The 12,877-nt window shown below is 43.0% G+C and overlaps 1 protein-coding gene across 1 annotated transcript; it reads left to right on the forward strand.

The window, feature by feature from the left end:
- Positions 1-54: 54 nt before the first annotated feature.
- LOC136448087 (coiled-coil domain-containing protein 177-like) lies at positions 55-4,363 on the forward strand. The gene has a single exon (XM_066447208.1). It carries the CDS (start codon positions 942-944, stop codon positions 2,781-2,783), a length of 1,842 nt encoding a protein of 613 aa, XP_066303305.1. The 5' UTR covers positions 55-941; the 3' UTR covers positions 2,784-4,363.
- The last annotated feature ends 8,514 nt before the right edge of the window (positions 4,364-12,877 follow it).

Consider the following 12,877-nt stretch of genomic DNA (forward strand, 5'->3'; position numbering starts at 1 on the left):
GAGAGAATAATTTGGAGATTTGTGTTTTTTACGATGTTTGGGATTTTACGACAATTCTGATTACCGCCAACCGTTCTAGTACCTGCGGCCTGCGGGAGTGGTGAATCCGTTGGTCGGCAGGTGAGATTACCTGGACAGTTGTTGTGGTCGGGTGATTATGTACTAATAACCGGACAATAGGAGACCGCCTCCGGCCAGGCGGGAGATGTCTGGCGTTTCAAATGCGACTTAAGGCGAGAATTAGGGGATTTCACCTACAGGACAAGAAGTGGGTTCGCCGGTAGAAAGCGCACATTTGGACAGAGCCGTTTCGTTCAAAGCGTCGGAGGGATAGAATTTCGTCCATGTATTAGGGAGGGCCAATAGACCATTTTCCTGGGATGTGCCACTTCTCACCAGGCAGGCTGTTCGATGTTTGAAATACTTCATTATTTCCGAAGCCACAACAACGTCCTCGCATATTTCGCAGCATCCCCCGTGCAAGTTGCAGGGCCCAGGCGGCGGCAGGGTGTGCGTGTTCGCCGAACCGTTACCACGGTCACATCGGGCCGGCATTGATCGATATATCAACTCCGTTTGACACCACAGAATTCATGGTCACGATTTCCTCGTTCTCAAGATTTAAGGTATGAATCCACATGCATACCAGTAGAGTTGGGAGGACTTTGACTACTGTGAAGACTACTGCAACATTGGTTTTGATTGACAGAAGTCACAATTGCTTACTTATTGATGATAAGCTGTGCCATTGTACTGACTCAGTTATGTTGTAACTATATAATTGGCAGCACACAAATGAGATTTGTGTAGCGTGTGAGATAAAGGCACGAACCTACTTCCACCGCCGTGATTGAATTAGGCCGTGGCAGGTGACTTGTCAATATTAAGGGCCGATTTCATCAATTATTCATCCCTTGGCGTCACCAGTAATCGATAACGCCATGTTTGAACAGGAAGAGGGCAGGGAAGAGGACAAAAATCCCAATATTCGCCTGGATTTGTATAATTTTGATACCCCGGAGGCCGAGGGTAGCAGGTATGTGCTGACAAGCCCGAGGTCCCTCGAGGCGTGTGCTCGAATGGGTATCAAACCGGTCGAGCTTCTGCCAAAGAATCTAGCAGAACTTGAGGACGAGTATCTACCGCAGGGGATGCCGGTACGTATCATACACGGCATGTTTCAAGAGCACGAGACAGACAGGCTGCGCAAATTAGAGAAGTGTAGAGAAATACGTAAGCAAGTCATAGCAGAAGAGAAAAAGAACGGAATGAAAAAGAGGACCCCGGTGTCCTCGTCCGCCAAATCCGAAGTGCCAAAAACCGTGCCAGGTAGTCTTACACGAAGTCGGACGGCGTGGGAGATACGGAGTATGACGTCAGAGAGCACCAGGAGTAGTCAGGAGAGGTCGGACGCGGAGGATGGGACGCCGACCAAGACAAAGAGGACAAGAAGCAGGCACCCGCCAAGATCGCAGTCTGCCACTAGACTCACCCGCAGTACCTCCCTTCGACTCAGTGATCTCCAGAAACTCAGCATTTCTGGCAGTAGACCTTCCTCGGCGTCCAGGAGGCGCGATTCGAACATCGCCATGAGGAGAACCCTGTCTGGCGCAGACCTGCCCGAGCGAGACCGCCGCATTGTAGAGCTCATGGAAGCACGGCGACGCCAAGAGGAAGAGCACGCAGAGATCAAAACAATCGCGCAACTTACATGGGAAGAGGAACGAGAGCGGGAAAGGATAAGGCGGGAGATGGCAGAGAATGAACGGAAACAGCGAATCGCATTGGAGAATAGGAGGAAGGAAGAGGAGATGCGGAGGAGGAAAGAAGAGATGAGGCGAGAGGAGGAGGCCTTGCGGCAAGACATGGAGGCGGCTGTAGGAAGTAAGATGCAGTCGTGGACGGAGGGGCATAAGGTACAAGAGGCCAGACGGCAGCGTCACCTGCAGGAAAAGAAGATGAGGGAAATGCAGCTGAAACATGAGCAACAACAACGCTTGCGTGAAAAGGAAACGGAAATGCGGGCGTTCCGAGAAAGCGTTGAGCAACAACAGATGGCGCGTACGGCGACGGCCGAAGAGACGAGAATGAAACGAAGGCATCTCGAACATCACCGAGTGCGGGTGAAAAATGCCACCGAGGTGGCTCTATACGAGCGGCGGAAAACTGCAGTCGACCAGCAACGACAGCAAGAGTTAGAAAGCCTGCGGGGAGACATAGAGACGAAGTATACCTCATTGGAGAAAAATTACCAACAGCAGATGTTGCGTAGAGATCTCAGCCTCAAAGCAAAGTCTCTGGAAGAAAAACAGCAGTTGGAGCGCAGTAGAAGAGTCCGAGAGCAACGAGACCAGGAGATGCAACAATGGGCTGAGGCTACCGTGGCGGAAAAGGAGGCTGCCTTCCAACGGGCTCATGAAATCTCGTCCCAAACGGCTCAGAACAAGGCAGCGCGCGCTGCTGTGATCCGAGCGGAGAAGGAGCGACTTCAAAGAGAAAATCTGGACCGCGTCATGACAGAAGACTCGCAGTATCGGGAGGAGGTTACCCAAACTATCGTCAGAAAAGACATGAAAAGCCAGTCCCACCACGAGCAGAGAGAAGCCCACGTGCAGCTGTCCAGACAGAAGGCACATAGGTCCGCGTCATTAAGGGATAAAGTGCGGAATGAGTATGGTCGACGCACTTTTGACAAGATGGCCAAGGAAGCCGAGAGAGTGGCACGTATGGGAAGTGGTATCTTTACCGGGAACAAAAACGTATCCACCTTCCAAATAGGTTAGTGTGGACTGGTGGGGTTTTGTTTGGAAGACTGTGTTACCGCCTCTGTAAACCTGTTCCCGTTCATCAGGTACGAAAAGTTGACGTGCACTTCCATCCTCCAGTTACTAAACAGACATCAAATAGTAAATATGTTCGTGTAAAAGGCATGGACGATCTCGACTTTTGAATTGTGAAAAGAAAACAGAAATGAAGCCTTCACTGCAACTCCGCCTGGTCCTGTATTGAGCGTGCTCTCGGACTCTTTTACTGCGCTCCAACCGCTGTACAGCGACCTGTCACCCCAGGACTCAAGTACTCCAGGCTGATATTTAGAAGGTCAAACCTGTCTCAACATATATGTACATGTGTATTCAGAGAACAAACCCTTCAATCACCTGGTGTCGAATGACTTTGTGTAATGCACAAGAAGTATACCATGCAGTGTCAATATTTATTCTGTAGCTATGGCGTGTGGCATTGTGTAAGAGAGTTAACCAGTGTCAAACTACTAGTACATGTATATGAAATGTCTATTCTCCAAGCAGATGTGATCTAATTTGGCTCTCTTTGCACGTCCTTTTGTTGGTACGGTCTTTTGATTGACAGATGGAAAAATACAACCAAGTTTCACATCTGCTTAGAAATTAGGTTTGCACTCGTTATAATTATATTTCTTGCCAGCTGCCGTATGTTCTAGTTTTGAAACATACGCTTTTAGTTCTTTGCTGCAATGTCAAAACAGCCAAAAATGGAAGCTAGTTCCAGACTATATGTGCCAAACACATGTGCATGTTGATTGTATATGAATAGTGTAAGAAAAACGTTACATGAAAAGACGTTGCATTAAGTCTACTGTTCCAGGCCTATCAACATGTATGGCGAAACAGGAAAGCATACTATATGTAGAGTTAAGGTATGCTTCTTGATAAGAGTTGAGGGTGTGAACAATAATAATTTTGTCTTCCACCAGATATTGGATGAAAAGTGTGATAAAGTTTGGTGTGTGACCTAGTATTATTCTCACCTAAGGAGTAGAGAAGCATAGGTTTAGAATGTTGACGGCCGTTTGCACGCGTTCACCTCTTGTAATGTTCTAATTGCTTTTGAATAATGGATGTCTACCCAGTCTGAACGGTGCTCAGAGACAGGAAGCCCGTAAAGTGGTGTCAATACATATCATTAAGAAATAATGTCAATGTAAAACATATCAATCATATATGCACAAGAGCACTAGAAGCCTCACCGGAGTTCCCATTGTTCTAAAATTAAGCACAACGTGACTGTATACCTACCTCTGCTTAGCAAAACCTGTATATAAGCTCAAGATTGATCGGCCTTTAAAATTACTGCAGTGATGTTAGTATTTGTTTTCAGTTTTTACACAGTTAACATTCCTAACAGTTCTGTTTGTCTTCTGTGGAGTTGAATATACAAGTTTATACAGGATTTATGTCTTGAAGTTACTGAGAAGAGTTATGTATTTTTATATATAGATCAATGGTTCGCGTGAGTTGTTTATTATTGTTCCTAGTGTTCCATGTGTTTGAAGAAGGCGTATGTTGATTGCGAAGCAAGGTTTAGGAATAAAAATTGTGCTGTGCTTTTGTCTCTTTTTTTCAGAGAAAGTACATCTGTTGTGTGTATGAATTCAAATTATTTCCCCCAAGAAATTGCGAGACCTCTGCAATCAAGATTTGATAGTACCGTACTGGAATTTTACTTTTTAGGCCTCGGAAAAAATGTTTTGTTTCCGGTTACCCGACGCCGACCGACCCTAGCAAAAACCTGTCTAGCTTTTTTTTGGGTTGGCCGTTTAATAGCAAGGTACATAAAATTGTCGACCTGACATCTGCGTGATGAAATTCAAAACAGACTCACTGTATTTCATCCTTGATATGGGCTTTGAACAGTTGATGTATGAATATGTGATACATTTTGTACCTCTTCGTTCAGTTTATTGATGTGCTTGTAAGATGTGTTTCTGTATAATTTCAATATGATGTTAGAAATACCAGTGACCGATGCATGGCAATTTTACATGCTAAACTGTATTTGTTTGAACATTTCGGCCGAAATCTCAAAAACAGATCCCTACCTACCGATCCTATTTTTTTCCGGACTGTTACCGAAAACACGACGTTTTCCCTAGTCCTTAACAACAATATAAGAGGCTCACATGAACACGTTTTGTGTGATAAGCCGTCCACTGATGACGTAGAGCGTGTTATTGGTTTTTGGTCTAATGGCTGAAATGGCGCCCCTGAAGTGGCCCCATTGTGACTCAATTTGACATTATCGGTCGGGCAGACGAAAATTGGGTAATCTAGGCGTAGCGAAATAGCCAGCAATAAAGGAAGGAAATTGATGGATATTGGTTGGAATAGGTTGATTATACCCTGGATCGAGCTGTGGTTCACCGGAGGCCTGGCCCATCACAACGGACAAACATTGCATTGCATGCGATAGGTTGTGTTGGTTTGGCTTGAAATGGGGCATGGTTTATTTGGTAAAATGTCCTTATGTCGGACTGAAGACCTCTGGCTAGATTGTGACATCGAGTCACCCTCATGCATGGAAAGTGAAGGTCAATCGAGTGCCCCTACTCCGTGTATTTGTTCATCTATGTATCACTGCACACGTCACTGATTTTACCTCCGGGAAGGCTCACCTCCTACGGGGGTACTGGTTTTGATTGTGTATGTCTGTTCGCAAGATCCTGATCGATGGATTTGTATGATTTTCGGTATGTATGTATGTTAACGTTTCTGAGCCGTCCCAAGGAAACATGGCGATTTTGATCCCCTGGCAGTATAATCAGGTACTGCAGCATTGCAGACCGACACCCCATCCTGAAAGTAGTACAAGTATATATGTACAACATCTCTCGCTTCCAGGGTCTAAACGGGCCCCTCCCAAAAGACCCGGTCAGTCGGCTTAGCCTACGTCAATGTTGGGTAACCTAATTGCATGAAATTTTAGAGCTGTCTGCTTGTGTGCGCGCATGCATGTAGTACATGTACAGGGCAGGGAACAAGTATTTAAAGAATCTATTAATCAACCCAAGTTGCATAGCTGATGAGAAAATTCCATATCATATTTATTGTGTTCTATGAAAGCAAGATAGCAATACGTAACGTAGAAAGAGATGATCATTAACACTTCACGCCAACGGTAACAAATACTAGTACATCAATTACTTTCGCCAGGAAGGGTATGTTTTCGGTGCGGTTTGTGTGTTAACTTGTTGGTAGATCGCATAGCTCATGAAGGTGTGGATGGATCCACAGGAAATTGGTTAGGGGCTGGCGAGAAGAAGGTCAAGAACTTCGGATCACTTCTATTTCTTCTGAATACTTCTATATCTTCTGATCACTTCGGATTAGTTCTATCATTTCTGGTCACTTCTATTACGTTTGCTTCTAGATAGTTCTATTTGTTCTTTAACTTCTGATTACTTTGTATTAGATCTATCCTTTCCTGTTACTTCTATAACTTCTGCTTACTTCTGTTACTTTTGATCTCGATCTTTTGACTACTTCTGATCACTTCTATTACTGCTATCATTATGTTTAGCCATACCTAGTATGGCTAAACATATTGTTTTTACTCATGTTTCTTCCTCTTCTTCTTCTCCTCCTGTCAAATCTTCAAATGGATTCATCTCTGTCATTTTTTGACCAAATGTCCTGAAATTTGGTACAGGGGTAATGTAGGCAAAAACCAATGTGCGTTCTTTTCCTTTTTTTGATATTGACCTTGAAATTGATTTTATTGAGGTTTTTAGGCTATTTTTAGCATATCTTGGCCTCCTGCGCCCTGGTATTTCAACCGAATGACCTGAAATTTGCTGTATATGTGGCTTGAACAAATATTTAAAGGACAACATTCCCATTTTTGGCATACATATATTCAAAACGATTTATTTTGGGCTTTCTTGACAATATTTGCCACTTCTGTTACTTTCAATACTACATATGACCTAAAGGTCATTGACCCCAAGTGCCTTGCACCTGGCATTGCATGCCTGTGAGCCTTGCGACCACCTGATTGGTCAATTGGGTTAATCGAATTATCTTGCATTCCTGGCGCAGGTGTGCTAGTATTCATGCCAAATATGGTATGGGAATTCCTAGGACATGTGATTACATGGCTTTGTTCACTCTTTTTTGAACAAAGATACACATCTCCAGTTCCTAAGTATTAAACCAAAATAATGTGAAATCTGGTATGTGTCTGCCTTGGTCATGTACACAGGCCCTCATTCAAATGTTTGGCATACAGCCTTTCAAAACGATTTTTTAAACAAAGAATTTTTTCGTTTCGTTATTTTCAACCCAAAGTACATTCAAACAAAGAGGTGTCACATTTTTATATTTCACCCATACTAGTCAATTCCACGTCACCGAGAGGGTGTTTGTTGCCTTTTGTTGTAACATTTTCGAAACCTTTGCAACAACCTAACTGATATGAGTAAATGTTTAGAACAGTTTCGAACCTTTGTTTGACTTTCGAAATATTTTCTACTGCGTTCCAGCATGTTAGAAACATTTAAATCGGCGGGTACAATATTGCTATAAGTTTCGAAACTATCACAATATAGATTCATCTTTTGTTCGTACAGTTTCGAACATTGGTTAAATGAGCCATACGAAAGCAATCTACACGTCCCTGCTAAGTAGCTGATAGCACCTAATGATAGACCAATAAAGACGCCCCACCGCGAGAAGCCTGGCAGGCGATCGTAGGTGTTTTGTTTACTTTCGCGGTATCAAAAATTTCCACGTGAAGAGCGCGGTTGGGTACTCCCAAAATCCTACTACGCCGGACAGAAAAGTTTCCATTAAATTTGTTAGAAATCTTGAATAGATCTAGTTTTCTATTGTTAAAAATCCGTTTCAAGGAAACACGACACACACCACGCTATCGGCACGGTACGGGGGTGTCGCCAGCCGAACAAATCCCCCGCCGCTCACGTTAACCCGCACCCGTTGTTTACGTTTGGAACTGAGGTGAGCTGAGAAACACAACGCTCGTTCAAACCTTACTACTAGTACCGTTGACTGCCTCGCCCTTCGAAGCGGTAAAACTACAGTCCGAAGATTTCTGTGTGTCCTTCAACAACTACAGATAATCGAAGACTCGTCACGGATGGCTAGCACAACAAAAGAACGAGCGCGGTCAGCTTCTGTACATATCGCCTCGGCAAAGTTTGGTGACAAGCTGGAAGTTTGCTTACGAGGAGGAAAGACCGGACATAAACATTTAACGTGATTATCGGGAAAACACCATGTTCCGTTAAACAGAGTGGTTAAACTGCAGTTTAGGAAATTTTATAACAGAAAATAAGTTAAATCAATGATTTTGTGAATGTTTATTTTAGCATTAGTTATTCCAGATATTTTCAAACTCCAAATTCTTCAACACAACACGGGAGATCGTTTCTCCTCAGACTGGCGCGACACTCCTGTCAAAATTGATTGATGATCTCTCTCTGCCGCCGACTTCATACATGATCAAAGGCGGGTGGTAGGCGGTGCGCGGGGAAACTTGAATATATAATGTAGCGAAGTGTTGCACAAGGAATTCTCACGCTCAGGGGTACATGAAATAATGCTTACAAAATAGACCTCTATGAATCGGGCCACATTCAGCAATGGTAGACGGATTCGGGGCATGCCGCGCAAAACACACGGTCTCACTGGGGACAGGCGTTTTGGTCCCGCACGTTGTCGCAGCGGTGCGTCGCCGCTACGCGATCGAAAGCACGCCGCTGTCTGTCTCGGACCAACACGCGTCTCCCGTGATGTGTAGCGTCCACCAGGCCTTCCTACATGTCCTACGTACGGGCGTATGGATCGTAGAATTCGGCAAAAAAGGAATGATTAGGCCAGTAGAGTCAGTCCCCGGTAAGGTCAATGATTCGCCCGTTTGCGCTAGCTTGTAACGTTAAATGAATGTACCCTCTGGTGGCCAAACTTCACTGACAAACTTTCTCCCTATTATCATCATGAGCTTGCGTTAGTCTGGTACTAGTGACTATTATGTGCCGGGAATGTTTATCTATCGCACGCCTTGGAAGGAAGTTCAACCATGATAAATGGTCGGCCGTTGCGAAAATTTGGAATCCCATGCTGTTGATTTTCGTGATTGAATCTGTAAGAAAATATATTTTCATGTCGTTCATGTTTTTGGGACGGACGCCGGGACGGGGTGAATTTTTTCTATCATAACATTTTCGTCCCGTTAGTAATGCAAATCGAATCGTGTTGCACACGAGGCAAAACACTAAAAACGTGGGTCTTGTGGAGTGTTTTGGAGCGGGAAAATGCCGGATATTAGCGGTGCCGAACAGTGTACATCGTCGCGCGCGGGTGACGCTCCGTCAAAACAAATCCGCTGGTGGTCTAGCGCGGCCACCGAAAATAGGCAGAAACACACAGGAGGACTTAGCACCTTCGTTTATGGGGGCAATTGTGAAAATCTTTTGTTACAAATTGTTCGAACATTGAAACATTTGGATAGATGGTTTGAAACTGTTCTAAATAAAGAGATTTTTGTGTAGTTACGTTCGAAATGTTTCCAACGTATGTGAAATAAGTTCAAACATGTTATAAGTTTCAATTCTAATTGTTTGAACACTTTAGAACTATTGTGACTTAGACATTCTTTTAATCAAAATAGTTCAAACATATTACAAATATTATATTAAAACCCTCTCGGTCTCGAATTGACTCAAATATGTTGTTTTTGGTCATTTCCTTCTTCTCCTGTCAAATCTTCATATGTATACTATGGAAAACTTCATTCTTCCCTGGGGTTGATCTTTTTTAATTCAATGCTCAATGACCTGCAGTGGACCCTTCTCTCTGAAAGGAGGAGGAACGCCCGTCTCACCTTTTTCTATAAGCTAGTTAATAACCACATCAATATTAATACAGATAGTCTACTGAAACCAGCTCAGGGGCGCACCCGGGGAAGCCACACGCTCAAATTTCAACCACTTTACGCCCGAACAGACTCATTTAAATATTCTTTTTTCCCTCGCACCATACCCGAGTGGAACGCCCTGCCTGGCGCGGTTGTTACGGCTCCCACCGTTGAGTCTTTCCGCGCCAGGCTGGAGGCCTGCCCGCCTTAGCCTGGGACCTCCTCCCCCCCCTACTTTGCCCCTCGCGGGGTTATCTGGGGGTTTACTAAGTTGAAGTTGAAGAAATTTTGAACTGGGTTGATTATGCGCAAGAGTGTAATTTTCAGCGGATATTTTTCGACTGGTTTACATGGAAATGGCACGGAATATCCCATTCTTGCAGGGGGAGGATTCTTTAATTATTTCTTTCAATTTTGAGCTGGAATAATTATGAAAAAGTCCATTTGTTAGCAGAAGTGTATTTGTTAATCAATAAGTGGATATGGTTGTGGACTGGTCCATATTGTGTTGAGGTGCTACTGGAAGACTCAATTTTGGACTGGGGTGATTCATTTTTTTAGTGGAAGTATTTTAGAATGGTCCATTGTTATTTTGGGAGAGTCCATTTTTTGCATGGCGAGGAGTATGGCTAAACATGCTGTATTTGCTCGCAAATGTTGCCTTTCTAGTTTCTCAATATTTCTATCACTTCTTTTACTTCTCAATAATTCTAGTGTTGCTATTACTTTTCATAACCCTATTACTTCTATGACTTCTGGTTATTATGTTTAGCCATACCTAGTATGGCTAATTATGTTTAGCCATACCTAGTATGGCTAAACATATTGTTTTTACTCAGGTTTCTTCTCCTCCTCCTCCTCCTGTCAAATCTTCAAATCGATTCATCTCTGTCATTTTTATACCAAATGACATGAAATTTGGTACAAAGGTAATGTAGGCAAAAATCAATGTGCGTTCTTTTCCTTTTTTTGATATTGACCTTGAAAGTGATTTTATTGAGGTTTTTATGACCAATGATGCATATCTTGGCCTCCTGCGCCCTGGTATTTCAACCGAATGACCTGAAATTTGCTGTACATGTGGCTTGAACAAATATTTAAAGGACTACATTCCCATTTTTGGCATACATATATTCAAAACGATTTATTTTGGGCTTTCTTGACAATATTTGCCACTTCTGTCACTTTCAATACTACATATGACCTAAAGGTCATTGACCCCAAGTGCCTTGCACCTGCCCTTGCATGCCTGTGAGCCTTGCGACCACCTGATTGGTCAATTGAGTTAATCGAATTATCTTGCATTCCTGGCGCAGGTGTGCTAGTATTTATGCCAAATATGGTATGGGAATTCCTAGGACATGTGATTACATGGCTTTGTTCACTCTTTTTTGAACAAAGATACACATCTCCAGTTCCTATGTATTAAACCAAAATAATGTGAAATCTGGCATGTGTCTGCCTTGGTCGTGTACACAGGCCCTCGTTCAAATGTTTGGTATACAGCCTTTCAAAACGATTTTTTAAACAAAGAATTTTTTCGTTTCGTTATTTTCAACCCAAAGTGCATTCAAACAAAGGGGTGTCACATTTTTATATTTCACCTATACTATCGCTGAAATATGTTGTTTTTGGCCATTTCCTTCTTCTCCTGTCAAATCTCCATATATATCATTATGTACACTATGGAAAACTTCATTCTTCCCTGGGGTTGATCTTTTTTAATTCAATTTTGAACTGGGTTGATTATGCGCAAGAGTGTAATTTTCAGCGGATATTTTTCGTCTGGTCTAGTTTACATGGAGATGGCACGGAATATCCCATTCTTGCAAGGGGAGGATTCTTTAATTATTTCTTTAAATTTTGAGCTGGAATGATTATGAAAAAGTCCATTTGTTAGCAGAAGTGTATTCGTTCATCAATAAGTGGATATGGTTGTGGACTGGTCCATATTGTGTTGAGGTGCTACTGGAAGACTCCATTCCTGTATGGAGAGACTGGTAATTATCTTCGCCGAGTACTTGTACTCGGAGAAGATTATGTTTTCGGTTGAAAAATCTGTTGGGTGGGTCTTTATGTATGTCAGGAGCATAACTCAAGAAAGCTTCAATGAATCTTTATGATTTTTGGTAGGTGTGTAGTGGTTGTGCAAAGGAAGGTCAAGTTCAAAAATGGTTTACCTGGCGTTTTCCAACAGTACTGCAGCAGACTTTGCATTTTTGTGTGTTTGTATGTAGGCAAAAAAAGTGACGGAAACGTTGATGGATCTTCGTGATTTTTTGCAGGTGTGTAGATGTTGTGGAAACGGAGGTCAAGTTCAAAAATGGTTTCCCTCGCATTTTCCGTCGGTACTGCAGCGGGCTTTATATGTGTGTGAATTTGTATGTCGCCAGCATAACTCGAGGTGCTGTTGACGGCTGTGCATGATATTCAGTTGGTAGGTAGGAGTGTTAAAGAGGAAGGTCAAGTTCGATAATGGGCCTCTTAGCGGATAAGTAAGGTACTGCAGCTGAGTTTTAAATTTTGTGGTCGAATTTCCTGGAAGTGCTAGGTTCATGATTTTTCACCAATACATAGGGTCTGGAACAGGGAATAGGTGGTGTAAGTTTGGCCCCCCTAGCGACTTGTTTGGACCTGCAGTTGGCGTTTTTGTTGAAACCGTTGGAGGCTAATAACTACAGAAGGGGTTGACGGATCGTCATGATTTTTGCTATTTAAATAGCTTGGGTAATGTTTTACATAATCAAATACATATTATGAAAACCAGGAACTAATTTGCATAATAAATGCAGAAAGTTTATCTATCCGCTTACAGTTTGTGGTCGAATTTTTTGCAGGTACTAAGGTTATGATTTTTGAGTGGTAGATAGATCTTGGGGCAGAGGGTAAGTGATGTAAGTTTGGGTCCCCTTGCGGCTTGCCTTAAACTGCAGTGGGCCTATTTGTTTGAAACTTTTGAGGAAGAATAACTCAAGCAGGGGTTGATGGATTATTCTTGTATTTGGTATATATGTTCCTTGGGTGATGATCAACATAATGATATGCTCATTATGCAGATCATGACCTACTTTACGTAATAATTGGCATACATAGGACTGCCGCACCATAGTACGCGGCATGTGTTAGTACACACCTGGCGTCCAGAATCTAGGTCAACAGCTGGCGTCCTGAATCTAGGTCGACAGCT

Source organism: Branchiostoma lanceolatum, chromosome 14, assembly GCF_035083965.1.
Source record: "Branchiostoma lanceolatum isolate klBraLanc5 chromosome 14, klBraLanc5.hap2, whole genome shotgun sequence".
NCBI lineage: Eukaryota > Metazoa > Chordata > Leptocardii > Amphioxiformes > Branchiostomatidae > Branchiostoma > Branchiostoma lanceolatum.

What these genes read in the sequence shown, in the direction of transcription:
- LOC136448087 (XM_066447208.1), top strand. Translation starts at nt 942, where the DNA reads ATGTTTGAACAGGAAGAGGGCAGGGAAGAGGACAAAAATCCCAATATT.